This window comes from Triticum urartu, chromosome 1 (genome assembly GCF_003073215.2).
Source record: "Triticum urartu cultivar G1812 chromosome 1, Tu2.1, whole genome shotgun sequence".
NCBI lineage: Eukaryota > Viridiplantae > Streptophyta > Magnoliopsida > Poales > Poaceae > Triticum > Triticum urartu.
Genome location: NC_053022.1, coordinates 576679064 through 576696755, shown reverse-complemented (window position 1 = coordinate 576696755; position 17692 = coordinate 576679064). Strand labels below are relative to the sequence as shown.

Sequence of the window (17692 nt, the reverse complement as noted above, 5' to 3'; positions counted from 1 at the left end):
TAAAATCGCAAATTTAATCCTTGATGTCGATCTGCCCTAAAGCAAACCCGTTGACTATAGATACTAAGAGAGGTTTGAGCCAGGACCAACAAGTTTTGAAGAAAGCAACAGGGAAACCATCAGGTCCCGATGCCATGTTCGTGTTCATTGCCCTTTAGGCAATCTCAATTTCTTCTTCCGAGAAACTAAGGGAGATGAACTCATTGTCTTGCTCAGACACCTTTTTACATGCCCCCACATGTTTATAGCAAGCCCGGCCCTTCTGGTTTGTGACACCCCAATAAGTTCCTGATGAAACTCATAGATATGCTTGGTAAGGTCTAGCAAGGAGTTAATTTTGCCCGAATCAGTGATCAATCTAGGAATGTGGGTGCGTCTTCTGTTGCCGTTAGCAATTGCGTGGAATAAACTCGTGTTAGAATCCCCTTTGATGATGCTGAGGAATCTACCCCTTTGGTTCAAGTAAATTTCATGGTGCAGTATTTTTAGGCTAACTTATTTGTTCTTGTAGAAACTAGAAAGATATGGCTAGAGGATATATGTAAATGTAAGTTTGTTGCATGTACATTTCACTTTCAGTTATATGTAGGTTATAAAAAAATTAATATTATATGTATATGAAAATGTACAGCTGGTATGAAAAAAAGTAGACATGTATCAAAAAAATGTATTAGATGTATACGAGAAATGTACAATGTGTACCAAATATATATTAGAAAATTGATAAGCATGTATTTGAAAAATGGTAAACGTGTCTAAAAATTGTTCCTAGTATATATGAAAAAAATGTACAATGCTTATGAAAATGTATACATGTGTTGAAAAAATAAAAAGGAAAAGGGGTGAAAAAGGGAAGAAAAAACCCGAAGGAAACCAAAGAAAATCGGTAAAACCGAGGAAAGAAACAAAGGAAACTAAATAAAAAAAATAAAAATAAATATAAAAATAAAAAATAACGAATAAAATAAAAAGGATAAAAATAATGAAATAAACAAATAAAACGGAAGAAAACAAAATAATAGCAAAGGAAAACAAAAAACGAAACCGAAGAAAAACTAGCGACCGGGCGAAGCGTATGTTTCTGAGACAGCGTGCGGGCGAACATGGGCCGGCCCGGTACTGAGCGCCTTGTAAAGAAAACGAGCGACCGCCCCTCAAAAGAAAAAGAAAAAAAGAAAGCAAACGAGCGACCGGGCGGAGCGTATCTTTTTCCTCTTCTTTCTCGATCTGCAGTCGGCGCAACCTCGGCGAAGCCCTCATGGCGATGGCGGTCCGCTCGGTGTGCAAGCGGCTCGGCGGCCGCGGCCTCCGCCCGTCGCTGACCGCGGCGGTGGCGCAGCATCCCCAGCCCACGCCCTCTCGGTTCCTGCACTCAACGGTAAGCCCCCCCGCCCCCTTCACGCATCGGTGGAGTCGGAACCCTAACCCTAGCTATTGCGGATTCTTGATCCCCATCACGGGATGCGGGTACTAAATTAGTCGTGACCGTCGAGGTTACGTTCAGGTGGTCACTATTTTTGCAATTTGTCATGTGGTTGAACTGAATACTCTGTAAGGTGGTTGATAGGGATGCCAGATTCCAGGATCCCTAGCTAATACTGTCTTGCTGCCTGGAATTTGGGTTGCCTTCCCAAACACAAAGGGGTGCTGGGCGTTATAAATTTGAGAATTTAGAACCAAGCGTTACAATACATAGACAAATTTATTCACAATGACGGATGTGCCTTGGGTGATGTTGGTTTGGCAAAAATACTATGAAAACACCCCTCCTCATGCCATGCAACCCTGTGGATCTTTCTGCTGGAAAGATGTTTTTTTTTTCTCAAACATGGATGTATACAGAGGGATCACCTCCTGTATTGTGAATGCCGGTGACACTGTTCTATTCTGGACGGATGCTTGGGAACAAGATGGCTTGCTGATGGACCAATATGAGCACCTCTTCTCTTTTGCTCTTCCGGACGTTCTCTCAGTCCAGCAATTCATGGATCCTCAAGACCATCTGCACAACTTTCACCTGCCTCTATCCTTGGAGGCTCGGGAAAAGCTTCAGGACCTCCAAATCAAGAACAGTGCGCGGCTCGAGCCTTGGAGTCCTGATGATTGGATCTTATATTGGGGGGATGTACGATACTGGCCAAATAAGTGCTGTAGATAGATTCTGCTTCAGGCAAATACAACCCTCCCCTGTTCTGACCAGCATATGGAAATCCAAGTGAATCATGAAACAGAAGGTTTTCACTTGGTTATGGCTCATGGATAGACTGAGCACTAGGAATATGCTTAAGAGGAGGCGCTTTGATATTGGAGAGGATCTTTCTTGCCTGCTGTGTGATGATGACGTGGAAGAAACCACCATACACCTATTCTTTGCTTGCGCATTCAGTGCCTCTTGTTGGGATACCATCCATATTCATATTACCTGGGATACCACAAGGGGTCTACCTGAGATGATGAGCAATGCTGCTACTGCCAAACTGGAAATACTTGGATGGTGTGACTCCTACATTGGAAGGGTGGGCTGCTTTGATTAAGGAGGATTTAAATCAACTAAAGTTCAGGGTCTCCCCTGATCTATCTGACTTCCTAACCTCTTTTGTAAATTTCCATTGTACTCTGCATGTTTAATTAGCAACCTAGCTTTTCCTTCTCGTTTACCAAATGCTACAATCTGAATCTGAAAGAAGGGCATAATAATCCTGGGTTCAGAATTCGCTTGATAAGTTGATATGCTGCTGGTCTTAATTTACTTGCATGCTTGACTGAATTTAGCTTGGTGCTAGTGCATGCTGTCAGACTCAAGTGCTGAATGACATAAGCATTGCATTGTTTGCCAATTGATTGATTGCATGCCTCTTGAGTGCTACTGCTGTCATAAAGCATATATACCTGCTCTACTTCTGATATAAACTTCGATATTGATCTGTTCCTGATTTGGGTTAATGCGGTTTCTCCCTGTCTTGCTCTGTCAATAACAATGCAGAAGGCGGACGCAACTCGTTTGGCTGAGATCCAGCAGGTCAAAGAAGAGCTCTACCGCATGATGTCTGAAAACAGGGAGAAGATAGGAAACCAGAAGGGCCTGATCAAGCACCTCTCATCCCATGTGGAGCCTAAACCTGAGGACCCCGTCTGGTATGATTTTGAGCCCGATATTGTTCTATATGCCTGTTACATTCTTGGTTTACAAGGGCTCTGATCTCTCATGAACTGCCCTGCAGGCGCTTCTATCGTAGGGCAAAGTGGTACCATTTAGTCATGATGTATAGCCCAGCATTCCTTTATGGCTACATGTCTATGTGTGATGTGCCTGATGGCAAGAAGGAGATGACGCCAGCTGAGAAGGATGATTTTAACAAGAGGATGGCCGCGTTGATGCCCAATGTAGAACTTTGAGGACAGCTAGTTGCATAGTGACTAACCCCAGCACTTTATGTAGTTGCCATCTTGCCATTGCTCTGTTCGGACACTGCGGCTTTGTTAGACTAAATTATCTGTCATGTTCAGTGCGATTGTATGTTATGGTAAGGCTGAACTAGCTGTGATGCTTGGTGAGAAGTGCTATCTTAAAAGTTAAGACTGAGTTATCAGTGAGAATATTGGCTCAAGTGGTATGGTACTATGTTGATGTTATTTGGGTCTCCCTTGGCAAGTTAGTTGATTGGTTCTTTGTTTGTTTAAGGATGTGTGAGCTCTTTGCTCACACTGTATTTCGTTTGTCTGATGCATAGCTGAAAACGTGCTTGTGTGGAAAGGGTGATGACTATTTGGCTACCCTGCTGTGTTCTGTAACAGTAAGGCATGATTGCTCTCTAACTGCCCCAGTGTGTCAAGATAATTCAGTTTTTGTGACTTAGCAGTACAGTTTCATGTAGCATTAATCTTTAGAGGGAATGAAGATCAGGAGTGTTACAAGATGCCTGCATGTAACTTTAAATCCAGTCACAGCCATGTAATGTATGAACCAATATTGATTAAATGATGATACTCTTTTCTGACCTCTTGTATGATCATCCTAGTCTAGCAAGCCAACATTGATTTCTTACAGCCATCAAAAGGAATCATTAGATACACCCACCAGGTTATTCAAATGCTCATCTTAGCCTGCTATGGTTGTAACTGTCTTTAGTGCCATCTCCAATGGTGTTGCATATCTATGCTCTACCCAAGCATCATCTTCGAAAAATCCATATCTTTTCCTCAGCCCATAGAGAGCAAAGCCGATGAGTATCTTCACGAGTACAATGACAAGCAAAACTGGGAGTTCGTTTAGTCTTGATGTCTTCACAATAACACTCTTAATCTTCTAGTACTACTACATTTCAGGCCTTGGATATTTTTTTTTTGGCAAGAATGAACTAGAAAAGGAAGCAAAATTCTCACAAACCACTGGTCCAAATCGGTTGGAACTTCCCCAGATCTTTACTGGGCACATATACGATTTTCTAGGTATTTTTTAAAATGTTGAAGTTTGAAGCAAAAAAAATTGAAATTGCCAACTAAAAAAGGCACTTTCTAGCAACTCGTTGGTCCAAGCCGGCTGAAACATTTAAGATTCATGAATAGTTACACGTATGATCACACCACAAACTTTCATGCAAAAGATATTTATACACTATAAGCTCGCAAGCTGTTCGGCGGTTTGCCAAGATACAAAATGGACTCCGCCGACGAGTTCTTTTTCCACAATTTCCTTTGCAACTCTGACGATTCGTCGTCCGACGATGAGGAGATATTGGCTGCCATGTTGGTCCATCACCACCTCAACAGCCAGCGGCCGTTGTTCCATGGCTCCATTCCGGGCCACCTTCCGGCGTTGAATCGCAACCGAGAGAGCGGGCATTTCCTTCTTTGGAAGGACTATTTTGATACAACAAACCCGTTGTTCAAATATAAAAAATTCCGCCGCCGTTTCCGTATGAGTAGGCATCTTTTCAATCGTATTAGAGAGGGGGTGGTCGGCTATGATGACTATTTTGAGTGCAAAGAGGATGCCGTCGGCAAGATTGGTTTCTTCTCTTATCAGAAATGCACTGCCGCCATCCAAATGCTTGCATACGGAGTGCCCGGTGATCTCATTGACGAGTACGTCCGTATGAGCGAGTCTACATGCCTAGAGTCCCTGTATAAGTTCTGCAAGGCTGTTATTGCTGTGTTTGGCCCTGAGTACTTGAGAGAGCCGACAGCTGAAGATACAACCCGTTTGTTGGCGATGAATGCCAGTAGGGGTTTCCCAGGGATGTTTGACAGTATAGACTGTATGCATTGAGAGTGGAAGAACTGCCCTTCTGCTTGGCAAGCGCAGTATAAGGGCCATGTCAGGGCTTGCACTGTCATACTAGAGGCCGTGGCGTCTCAAGATCTCTGGATCTGGCACTCTTTCTTTGGCATGGCTGGATCACATAATGATATCAACGTGCTTCAGCGCTCGCTGGTGTTTGCTAGGCTTGCCGAAGGCAACAGCCCACCGGTGAACTTTACTGTCAACGGCCACAACTACGACAAAGGATACTACCTGGGTGACGGTATCTATCCTCAGTGGACCACTATTGTCAAAACAATACCCAACCCTGTCGGAGAGAAGAGGAAGAGATTCGCCCAAGAGCAAGAGAGTGCTAGGAAAGATGTCGAGCGTGCCTTGGGTGTTTTGCAGTCTCGATGGGGCATCGTTCGGTATCCTACTAATACCTGGAGCACGCAGAAACTATGGGAGGTGATGACTGCTTGTATGGTCATGCACAATATGATTGTAGAAGACGAGCGCCCGGAACGTCCGTACGATCAAGGGTTTCAGTTTCAGGGTGAGAATGTTGTGCCTAAGCATGGAGGAGCGACACGTTTGAACAGTTCACCCAATTACATCAAGACATGCGTGCTTGGGAAACTCACGTGCAACTGCAAAATGATTTGGTTGAGCATATGAAGGCTCATGTTGGCAACTAATAGATGTATGTTCTTTTACTTGTTTCCAAAACTATGTGAAACATTTTTATTTGTATTCGGCTTGTAAAACTATAATATTTTTATTCGGTAAACTATGTTATTTGGCAATATGTTTGAATGCAAATCAATGTAAAATTGGCCGGCCAGCCGGCCACGCCGGCACATACGGGTCGGCGTGTTGGGCACGCTGCCGACCCATATCAAAAATAGGACGGACGCCGGGCGGGCGGCCGACTCAAACGGACAAAAAGCGGACGAAATCGCTGTCCGTTTGGGTCGCCCCGTTGGAGTTGCTCTTAGTGCATCTTTTTTTCCCTTCTGATAACACTGTAAAAAACAATTTGAGAAAAATTTAGATTGGGTATGAACGATGATACATTGTATTGTTTTTTTAGAAGGCATTGTATTTTTTTTCTGGTAGAAAAGGGAGCTTTATATATAAAGTAATAGGATTACAATTTGTAGCCAGTAAGGTAATGAGAGCATCTGGGGCGACCAGCAACCACAACTCGGTTCGTTGCTCCACTCTCGACAAAAAAGCTAGTCGATATGTAGCCCTATTCTACACACAGACAATACACGTAAGAATATGCTCCATATCTTCTAACAACTCCTTAATCTCCTCTATCATATGGCCCATGTATAATCTGTTAAGTCCCGCTTCATTCAGCACCTTCACAACTGCAGCGTAATCAGTCTGAACAATGAACAACAAAGAGGTATATGCATGAATACCGCTTTAACTCCTTCTCTGACCGCCACTAGTTCAGCTTCAAATGCATCTAACAATGGGGAATATACCATCATCTAGATAGTAAATGCCCCCCATTGTTATCTCTTACTACCATGGCTGCTCCAGCACCATTGTCACATGTTACAAAGGATCCATCCATGGAAACCGCTACCCAGCCCGCCGGTGGTGGTGGCCATGGCATTTGCTCCTTCACCCGATGAATGCGCGGTTTTCTGACCATGGTGCCCTCTTATAGTGCATGACCTTTTCCCTTCACCAAGTCTCTCCCATCGTTCAACTTAATCTGCTCCAAAGACGACATGTAACTGAGCATAAACTTATGTGTTGCCTCAACAGGAGCCAGGACTTTATCATGCAGAGTGTCGTTCCTTATCTACCAATTTCTCCATATGATCATGAGGACCCTTGTACGTTCTTCCTCCCTGAGAGTAACAAGCAGGTCGAACAACCACTTAACTCCAGTCACTAGTAGAAAACAGGGCTTTGGTCCAGGCCGGGTCAGCCCATTAGTCCCGGTTCAGTCTAGAACTGGGACCAATGTGGGCATTGGTCCCGGTTCGTGAGCCCAGGGGGCCGGCCGGGCCACGTGGGCCATTGGTCCCGGTTCATCTGGACCTTTTGGTCCCGGTTGGTGGGACGAACCGGGACCAATGGGCCTCGCTCCTGGCCCACCACCATTGGTCCCGGTTGGTGGCTTGAACCGGGACCAAAGGCTCCCCTTTAGTCCCGGTTCATGCCACCAACCGGGACCAATGAGGTGCCTATATATACTCCCTCGCGCAAGAGCAGAGCACAGTGCTCTGTTTTTTCTGGCCGAGGGGGAGAGGGCTTTGTGGTGCTCTAGCTCACCTCCTATGCACATGAGGTGTTCGATGGAATGCCCGAGCCACACTACTTAAGCTTTCTCCTCTCGAAGCTCGACCTCCAAGCTCCATTTTCTTCGAGATTTGTCTAGATTTAGCGGTCCGTCACGCCCCGTCCCCGTCTTCATCGCCGTCGATCACCCGCGCCGATCTCATCACCGACACCACCGTGGTGAGCCTCTTGTTCTTATCTTCTTTCTGAAAGGAAAAATATTCTTACTTGTATGTTTAGATAGGTACTTGTATCATTTTCTTACATTTATTATTGCATCTTATATAGTGCGATGGTTTTGGTATCCGCCCCCGTCGGCCCTCGTCCTGTCTATGATTCGGATGTGGTATGTATATTATCTTTATAACTATTGGTTCATTTATTGTTTATGAAAATTATGCCGACCAACGTGACATAGATTTTATTTATCTAGGATGTATGTGAATCGGAAATGCCAACCGTCCCTATTGTCGAGAGGTTAAATTTAGTTGAAGAAGAAAACAATTTGTTGAAGGAAAAAAATAAAAAAAAATTGAGGAGGAGAAGATGATATTGGAGTTGCATGTTGCGGATGTCGTCGATGATCACAAGATCAAGATGGATGCAATGCGCTTGAAGATTAGAAAGATTAGAAAATATGCCATTCATACCGAGGCTTGGTATCATTATGCCGTTGGATCAATTGTTACCTTGGTTGCGATTATGATCGCATTTGTTTTCGCATTGAAATGTTTTACATAGTTTCAATGTATGGTTTAATTAATTAGATGCTCTGGAGAGCTATATGTTGTTAGATGAGAACTATGTATGCACTTTGGTTTTAATGTGATGATGAACTTCTATTAATTTGGACACTTAATTATATATAATGCACGCAGATGAACCGGCAATGGATGTATGGTGACAGACACACCCGCGAGTACATTAAGGGCGTGCATGAGTTTCTCGATGCGGCTGAGGCAAACAAGCAGAATGGTTTTATGTGTTGTCCATGCACTGAATGTGGGAATACGAGGTCTTACTCTAACCGGAAAATCCTTCACTCCCACCTGCTTTACAAGGGTTTCATGCCACACTATAATGTTTGGATGAGGCACGGAGAAATAGGGGTTATGATGGAAGACGGCGAAGAAGAAGAGTACGATGACAACTATGTGCCCCCTGAATACGGTGATGCTGCAACGGGGGGAGCTGGTGAAGATCAAAAGGAACCAGACGATGTGCCCAATGATGCTGCCACGGGTGAAGCTGCTGAAGATCAAGAGGAACCAGACGATGTGCCCGATGATGATGATCTCCGCCGGGTCATTGTCGATGCAAGGACGCAATGCATTAGTCAAAAGGAGAAGCTGAAGTTCGATCGCATGTTAGAGGATCACAAAAAAGGGTTATACCCCAATTGCGAAGATGGCAACACAAAGCTCGGTACCGTACTGGAATTGCTGCAGTGGAAGGCAGAGAATGCTGTGGCTGACAAAGGATTTGAGAAGCTACTGAAAATATTGAAGAAGAAGCTTCCAAAGGATAACGAATTGCCCGACAGTACATACGCAACAAAGAAGGTCGTATGCCCTCTAGGATTGGAGGTGGAGAAGATACATGCATGCCCTAATGACTGCATCCTCTACCGCGGTGCATACAAGGATCTGAACGCATGCCCGGTATGCGGTGCATTGCGGTATAAGATCAGACGAGATGACCCTGGTGATGTTGACGGCGAGCCCCCCAGGAAGAGGGTTCCTGCGAAGGTGATGTGGTATGCTCCTATAATACCACGGTTGAAACGTCTGTTCAAAAATGAAGAGCATGCCAAGTTGATGCGATGGCACAGTGAGAACCGAGGCTAAGGAGTGATGTGGCGCAATGTCTTGTCAGTTTCGAGCTGGTGTTCCCACCATCCTTCTTCAATATCATGACGCACGTCCTAGTTCATCTAGTCGACGAGATTGTCATCCTGGGGCCCGTATTTCTACACAATATGTTCCCCTTTGAGAGGTTCATGGGAGTCCTAAAGAAATATGTCCGTAACCGTGCTAGGCCAGAAGGAAGCATCTCCATGGGCCATCAAACAGAGGATGTTATCGGGTTTTGTGTTGACTTCATTCCTGGCCTTAACAAGATAGGTCTCCCTAAATCGTGGTATGAGGGGAGACTGACTGGAAAAGGCACTCTTGGAAGAGACTCAATAATATGCAGGGACGGATATTCTTGGTCTCAAGCACACTACACAGTTCTACAGAACTCTACCTTGGTGACCCCGTATGTCGATGAACACAAGAACAGTCTGCGCTCCAAACACTCAGAGCAGTGCGACGACTGGATTATATGTCAACACATCAGGACTTTCAGCAGTTGGTTGGAAACACGTCTTAGAGGTGACAACACTGTTTCTGATGAGTTGTACTTGTTGTCCAGGGGACCATCTTTGACTGTATTGACTTACAAAGGATACGAGATAAATGGGAATACATTTTACACGATCGCCCAAGATCAAAAGAGCACCAACCAAAACAGCGGTGTCCGCTTTGATGCAGCAACCGAGAGCGGAAAGGATACATATTATGGTTACATAGTGGACATATGGGAACTTGACTACGGACCTGATTTTAAGGTCCCTTTGTTTAAGTGCAAATGGGTCAATCTGTTAGGCGGCGGGGTACAGGTAGACCCACAGTACGGAATGACAACAGTGGATCTGAAAAATCTTGGGTACACTGACGAACCGTTCGTCCTAGCCAATGATGTTGCACAGGTTATCTATGTGAAGGACATGTCTACCAAACCGAGAAAAAGAAAAGATAAGGAAGCGAATACATCATACGATGAGCCAAAGCGCCACATAGTTCTTTCAGGAAAAAGGGACATCCTGGGAGTGGACGGCAAGACAGACATGTCTGAAGATTATGAAAAGTTTCATGAAATTCCTCCCTTCAATGTCAAGGCTGACCCAAGCATCCTGATAAACAATGAAGATTATCCATGGTTACGGCGCAATAAGCAAATGACACAAGCGAAGAAAAAGTGAAGACTTTCTCCCGCAACTTTGCAACACACGAACATGCTACCATTGTCCGTTTTGTACATGCACATGCTATGTGGGTGAAATTATGATACCATCCCAACTTTCAACTTTTTCAGAGTTCATTTGAAATGCTTTCATGTCTTATGGTTCGGCCCTCGTAATACCATGACCATTAGTCCCTGGCCCATGCCAACTTTTAACTTTCAACTTTCAACTTTCTAAAACTAATGGCACTAACAAAAACTTTCAACTTTCATCTACTCTCATTTTTTTAGTAAGTTAATCACAAACTTGTGATTCAAACAATTTTCAAAGAATTCAAATTTTAACTATTCAAATTTGAAAACTAATGGCACTAACAGAAAGTTTATAATTTTTCTAAAACTAATGGCACTAACAAAAAGTTTATAATTTTGCTGACCTAAAATCAAAAACAATTAAAAAAATAAAGCAAAAACAAAAGGAAATAAATAATGCAAAAAACAAAACAAAAAAACTGGAAAAAAAATAAAAATAGCAACAATAAGTATTTTGTTGTAAGTAGAAACAAAATAAAATAAATAAAGAAACAAAGAAAACGAAAAACAAAAAAAGTGTTTTCAAATTTGAAAAAATGGCACTAACAGATAGTTTATAATTTTTCTAAAACTAAAAGCAAAAAGAATTAAAAAATAAAGCAAAAAACAAAAGAAAATAAATAATGCAGAAAACAAAACAAAAAATTGGAAAAAAAATAAAAATAGCAACAATAAGTATTTTGTTGTAAGTAGAAACAAAATAAAATAAATAAAGCAACAAAGAAAACAAAAAAAAAGTGTTTTCAAATTTGAAAACTAATGGCAATAACAGAAAGTTTATAATTTTTTTCTAAAACTAAAAGCAAAAAGAATTAAAAAATAAAGCAAAAAACAAAAGAAAATAAATAATGCAAAAAACAAAACAAAAAAACTGGAAAAAATATTTTTATAGTAAAGTTAATCACAAACTTGTGATTCACACAAATTTCAAAGAATTCAAATTTTAACTATTCAAATTTGAAAAGTAATGGCACTAACAGAAAGTTTATAATTTTTCTGACCTAAAAGCAAAAAGAATTAAAAAATAAAGCAAAAAACAAAAGGAAATAAATAATGCAAAAAACAAAACAAAAAACTGGAAAAAAATTAAAAAAAATTGCCACCTATTGGGCCACCACGGCCTGAATACGACTAGAAACCCAACATGGGCCAGAATTCAGGCCCGCAGAAGGCCCAATAGGTCCACAGGCAAAGCAGTGTCAGATTAGGCCCATAGGCCTGCAGTTCAGAGGAGTTCGAGAGGGAGGAGGCAGCAGAGCTTATAAACAGGTGTTGGGCGCTGTCAACTAGCGAGGTGGTACTAAACTTTTGGGCGCGGGGCAGCACAAGGCCATTGGTCCCGGTTGGTGACACCAACCGGGACTAAATGGTGCATTGGTCACGGTTCGTGGCACCAACCATGACCAATGCCCCCCTTTAGTCCCGGTTGTGCCACCAACCGGGACCAAAGGCCGCCGCTTCCCGCCCTTTGGGCTGCTGAAAAGAGGCCTTTGGTCCCGGTTCGTGGCACCAACCGGGACTAAAGGGGTGCATTAGTCCCGATTAGTGCCACCAACCGGGACCAAAGGCCTGGCTATATATACAACACTTGTCAAAATTTTCATTCAGTTCCTCAACTCCCCGCCGCCGACGCCACCCTCTGCCCCGACGCCTTGCTCCTCGTCGTCGTCGCCCCGTCGCCGCCCGCGCCCCGCGTCGCCCCGACGCCGTCGCCGCCGCCCTCGACGCCATCTGCCCCGACGCCCTGCTCCTCGTCGCCGTCGCCCGCGCCCGTCATCGTCGCCCCGTCACCGCCCGTGCCCCGCGTCGCCCCAACGCCGTCGCCGCCGCCCTCGACGCCATCTGCCCCGACGCCGGTGCCGCTCCCCTCTGTGAGCACCTGCCGCCATGCCCCTCTGCCCTGCCGACGCCACCATGTTTTTTTTCATATGTTGCAATATGTTTTTTTATTTTTATTAGTTTATTTTTTTGTTCATATGTGATGTATATGTGTATGTGGCTATAATGTATATGTGTATGTGATGTATGTGGCTAGAATTTGCTAAATATATATGATTTTTTTAGGTTATTTTCATTTTTAGAAATTTTTTATGTATCTAGGAATATTTTTGTTCATAGATGATAGATGATCAAATGATGATTTTTTTGTTCATAGATGATAGATGATCAAATGATGTTTTTTTTGTTCATAGATGATCATATGATTTTTTTAGGTTATTTTCATTTGTAGAAATTTTTGTTCATATATGGATATTTAGGGGGTCGAGGGTCGAGAACTAGTTTAGGGGGTCGAGGGTCGAGAACTAGTATAGGGGGTCGAGGGTCAAGAACGTCGGACATTCATGAGAGAGGCGGGGAAGAAGGGGAAGAAGAGGGAGAAGAAGAGGGAGAAGAATAAAAAGAGGAGAAGAAAGAATAAAGGAGAAGAAGTTCTTCTCCTCTATTCTTTCTTCTCTTCTTTTTTCTTCTTCTTCTTCTTCCTCTTCTTTTTTTATCGGGAACGAGGGTCGTCGAGGGGTCGAGGGGGGGGGACGGCAAACATTCATGAGAGAGGCGGGGAAGAGAGAGAAGAAGAGGAGAGGAAGAAGAGGAAAAAATGAAGAGGAAGAATAAGAATAAAAAGAGGAGAAGAAAGAATAGAGGAGAAGAACTTCTTCTCCTCTATTCTTTCTTCTCCTCTTTTTATTCTTATTCTTCCTCTTCTTTTTTTATCGGGAACGAGGGCATGTCGAGAGTGTCGTCGAGCGGTCGAGGGTCGGGAAACTAGGGCTTACCCGAAGAAGGAGAAGAAGAGAAGAGGAAGAAGAGGAGAAAAAAAAGAAAAGGAAAAAAAGAGGAAGAAGAAGAAAAAAGAGAGGAGAAGAAGAAGGAATAGAGGAGAAGACTTTGTCAGTTCTTCTTCTCCTCTAGCTATTCCTTTCTTCTTCTCCTCTTTTTTCTTCTTCTTCTTCTTAATTTTTATCGGGGGTTCGAGGGGTCGAGGATCGCCGAGGGGTCAAGAGAGGTTTCCTAGTGTCAAAGTATTGAAGAAATCCATGCCTTCATCATTAGCCGGAAGTAACCAGGACATGTTGGTACGAAGTTCTGCAAAGTTGTTCTGGAATGGAGTCCCAGATAGAATAATCCGCCTTTTGGTACGAATTCAGCAAAGGCCTTCCAAATAGCAATATTTGGAAGGCTCTTGCTGAACTTTGTACCAAAAAGCGAATTATCCTATCCAGGACTCCGTTCCAGAACAACTTTGAAGAGCTTCGTACCATCATGCACATGTTACTTTCGCCTAATGATGAAGACATGGTTTTGTTGAATCCTTTGACACTACGCAACCTCCCGACCCCTCGGCAATCCTCTCGAAAATGAGAGGAAGAAGAGGGTCGTCTAGGGGTCGAGGGTTCCAGGGTCGTCGAGGGTTCGAGGGGTCGAGGATCGCCGAGGGGTCGAGAGAGGTTTCCTAGTGTCAAAGTATTGAAGAAATCCATGCCTTCATCATTAGCCGGAAGTAACCAGGGCATGTTGGTACGAAGTTCTGCAAAGTTGTTCTGGAATGGAGTCCCAGATAGAATAATCCGCCTTTTGGTACGAATTCAGCAAAGGCCTTCCAAATAGCAATATTTGGAAGGCTCTTGCTGAACTTTGTACCAAAAAGCGAATTATCCTATCCAGGACTCCGTTCCAGAACAACTTTGAAGAGCTTCGTACCATCATGCACATGTTACTTTCGCCTAATGATGAAGACATGGTTTTGTTGAATCCTTTGACACTAGGCAACCTCCCGACCCCTCGGCGATCCTCTCGAACATGAGAGGAAGAAGAGGGTCGTCTAGGGGTCGAGGGTTCCAGGGTCGTCGAGGGTTCGAGGGGTCGAGGATCGCCGAGGGGTTGAGAGAGGTTTCCTAGTGTCAAAGTATTGAAGAAATCCATGCCTTCATCATTAGCCGGAAGTAACCAGGGCATGTTGGTACGAAGTTCTACAAAGTTGTTCTGGAATGGAGTCCCGGATAGAATAATCCGCCTTTTGGTACGAATTCAGCAAAGGCCTTCCAAATAGAGATATTCAGAAGGCTCTTGCTGAACTTTGTACCAAAAAGCAAATTATCCTATCTGGGACTCCGTTCCAGAACAACTTTGAAGAGCTTCGTACCATCATGCACATGTTACTTTCGCCTAATGATGAAGACATGGTTTTGTTGAATCCTTTGACACTACGCAACCTCCCGACCCCTCGGCAATCCTCTCGAAAATGAGAGGAAGAAGAGGGTCGTCTAGGGGTCGAGGGTTCCAGGGTCGTCGAGGGTTCGAGGGGTCGAGGATCGCCGAGGGGTCGAGAGAGGTTTCCTAGTGTCAAAGTATTGAAGAAATCCATGCCTTCATCATTAGCCGGAAGTAACCAGGGCATGTTGGTACGAAGTTCTGCAAAGTTGTTCTGGAATGGAGTCCCGGATAGGATAATCCACCTTTTGGTACGAATTCAGCAAAGGCCTTCCAAATAGCGATATTCGGAAGGCTCTTGCTGAACTTTGTACCAAAAAGTGAATTATCCTATCTGGGACTCCATTCCAGAACAACTTTGAAGAGCTTCGTACCATCATGCACATGTTACTTTCGCCTAATGATGAAGACATGGTTTTGTTGAATCCTTTGACACTAGGCAACCTCCCGACCCCTCGGCGATCCTCTCGAACATGAGAGGAAGAAGAGGATAAAAAAAGAAGAGGAAGAAGAAAAAAAAAGAGGAGTACATCTTCTTCCTCTTCTTTTTTTATCGGGAACGAGGGTCGTCGAGGGACATAGATGTAGTGTCGTCGTTGTCGATATATACCCCCTCCTGATAGCTTACTATGATTAGGTAGCTAGTTCTACGTTTGGCACTAATATATCCATCTGTCATGTTTGAATAATAATTGCCATGTTGTAAATATTTGTAGAAACTATGGACACCTCCCTAGACGAAGCAAAAGAAGCGTTGTTGAGGGACATAATCGCAGAAGGAAGTGATGCCGTCTCGTTTTTTCTCAACGAAACCGATGGTCTGGAAGGAGAGGGTGAACAAGCTGGCTATGGTGACCTAATGCCGGTGCAAGAAGAAGAACATGAGGACGGCTCCGGTGACCCAATGCCGGTGCAAGAAGGAGACCGTGATGATGGCTCCGGTGACCGAACCGAGTCCGGCCAGGTATATATATTAGTTAAGCCTGTGCTGACTAGCCGATTGATGCATTTATTGTTTTGGTATGTACACATATTAATTAAGTCTTTGTTCTTTTTTCTAGCCCTCCGGATCGAGCACAACTTCGGTAAAGAGACGAGGCCCGAAGAAAAAGTTGAGCTCAGATGAAAAGTTTGAAATCATAGCAATCGCGCCCGACGGCCAACCGATTGAACCCCTCCAGACAAAGAGCGCATTTGTTGCTCAGTGCGGGGTTCTAGTTAGGGACAAGATCCCGATAAGCATCCAGCAATGGTTTAAGCCGGCTACAGAAGACCCTGAGGTGTCTTATGTCAATGATATGCAGAAAAATGATCTTTGGACTGAGCTGAAGTCAAATTTCACCCTACCGCCAGAGGATAATCCAGAGAACCCAGTTAAAGAGAAATTAATCAAGTCTTTTGCTCTTAAGAGGATGGCAGAACTATTCAGGAGGTGGAAGAAAGAGCTGAATAAGTTTGTCGAAAATAATGAGACACCAGAATTCAAGGGCAGAACCACCCAAGTCTCCACCGAAAGGCAACTATGAGCGCATTATTGCAAAGACATGGGCCGAAGCGGAGCGGTCGGGAAGTACAGTCAGTGATCAAAGGCTGAAAGAACGACGAGCAGCTGGGAAACAAATTGCCCAGCTCGGCGAACAAGCGAAGCAATCGTGCCCCCCGCTCAAGGTGCCTAGCGACATCGTCGATCCGAGGATGGTGCCCGGTTATTGCAATGTTGACGATTACCTGCCCGACGATGTACATTATGATCCCATGGAGGTGCAGATACACAGATACGAGTACGGGAAGCCTCTCGTCAAAGATGAAAAATCTTTAACAACGATGATGCGAAGATTACATGATTGGTACTTGAAAATCTGCAGAGAGTATGAGGGGAGGAGTACTTTGTATGCGAGAGTTAAACTGGAGCATGACCTCGTTGGAATTGAACTGTTGCCTATTCCATTTGAGTTCTATCAGTTTTTCAATCAATTGGCCCTCGATAAAACAACGGTCACCTGCTACTGTCTGTAAGTACTACTACTTCTGTCATTAAGTCTCTCTATATAGCTCATCTCTTTCATTGCATGTATTTATAATTATCCTCACTATATTATGCAGATTGAAGATCGCCGAATTGAAGAAAAGACAAATCGGTGATATTGGGTTCGTTAACACATATCTCATAGATGCAACTGAGGTTGAACATCGTCCTGAAGATACCGAGGCCAACTTGCTACGATCATTCAAAAAAAAATGAAAACAAAGATATAATACTCTTTCCTTACAACTTCAAGTGAGTGTTACTGTCTTGTGCATATTCGGTTTCCCTTATATATTAGTCCAGGTTATAGTAATGTAATTGATGAGTTATGCATGCGTGCGTAGGTACCACTATATTCTCCTAGAGATTAGGCTTGAGTGGGGAGTAGTAACTGTCTTGGACTCTAAACGAAAAGATCCCCAGGAGTATGCGGACATGACTGAAATCCTCAAGAAGTAAGTTAAATCGATCATTATCCACCATATCAGCAACTTTGTTCATTTCCTGATATCAAGTAATTGTTTTCTTTGTCCGGCAGGGTTTGGAGAAAATTCACCAAAAAAGTTCCAGGACTGCCGAAGGAGCTGGAATTTAGACACCCGAAAGTAAGTACTATAGTAGCATGTTCCGCGCATCTCCTAGCTAGTGATTCAAGCGCTAGTTTCATCAATACCATTTAGCATTCTTGCTTATCAGTTTGATTGACCTCTATTTCTTGTAAAGTGGTTGTGGCAGGAACAAGGGAATGATTTCTGTGGATACTACGTCTGCGAGTCCATCCGCCACACGACCTGTGAGCGGGGCGG

General features: G+C 43.8%; 1 protein-coding gene across 2 annotated transcripts in view; it reads left to right on the top strand.

The window, feature by feature from the left end:
* The first annotated feature begins 1150 nt into the window (after positions 1–1150).
* Positions 1151–17692, top strand: part of LOC125532166 — a 58834-nt gene continuing 42292 nt past the window's right edge. The window contains exons 1-3 of one of the 2 annotated variants that reach the window (XM_048696317.1): positions 1151–1378; positions 2984–3135; positions 3222–3633. In XM_048696317.1, the coding sequence (XP_048552274.1) occupies positions 1259–1378; positions 2984–3135; positions 3222–3396 (447 nt within the window). In that variant the 5' untranslated portion in view covers positions 1151–1258 and the 3' untranslated portion in view covers positions 3397–3633. Of the gene's footprint in view, positions 1379–2983; positions 3136–3221; positions 3634–17692 lie in introns of those variants that run through there. The other variant, XM_048696323.1, reaches the window with a different exon arrangement.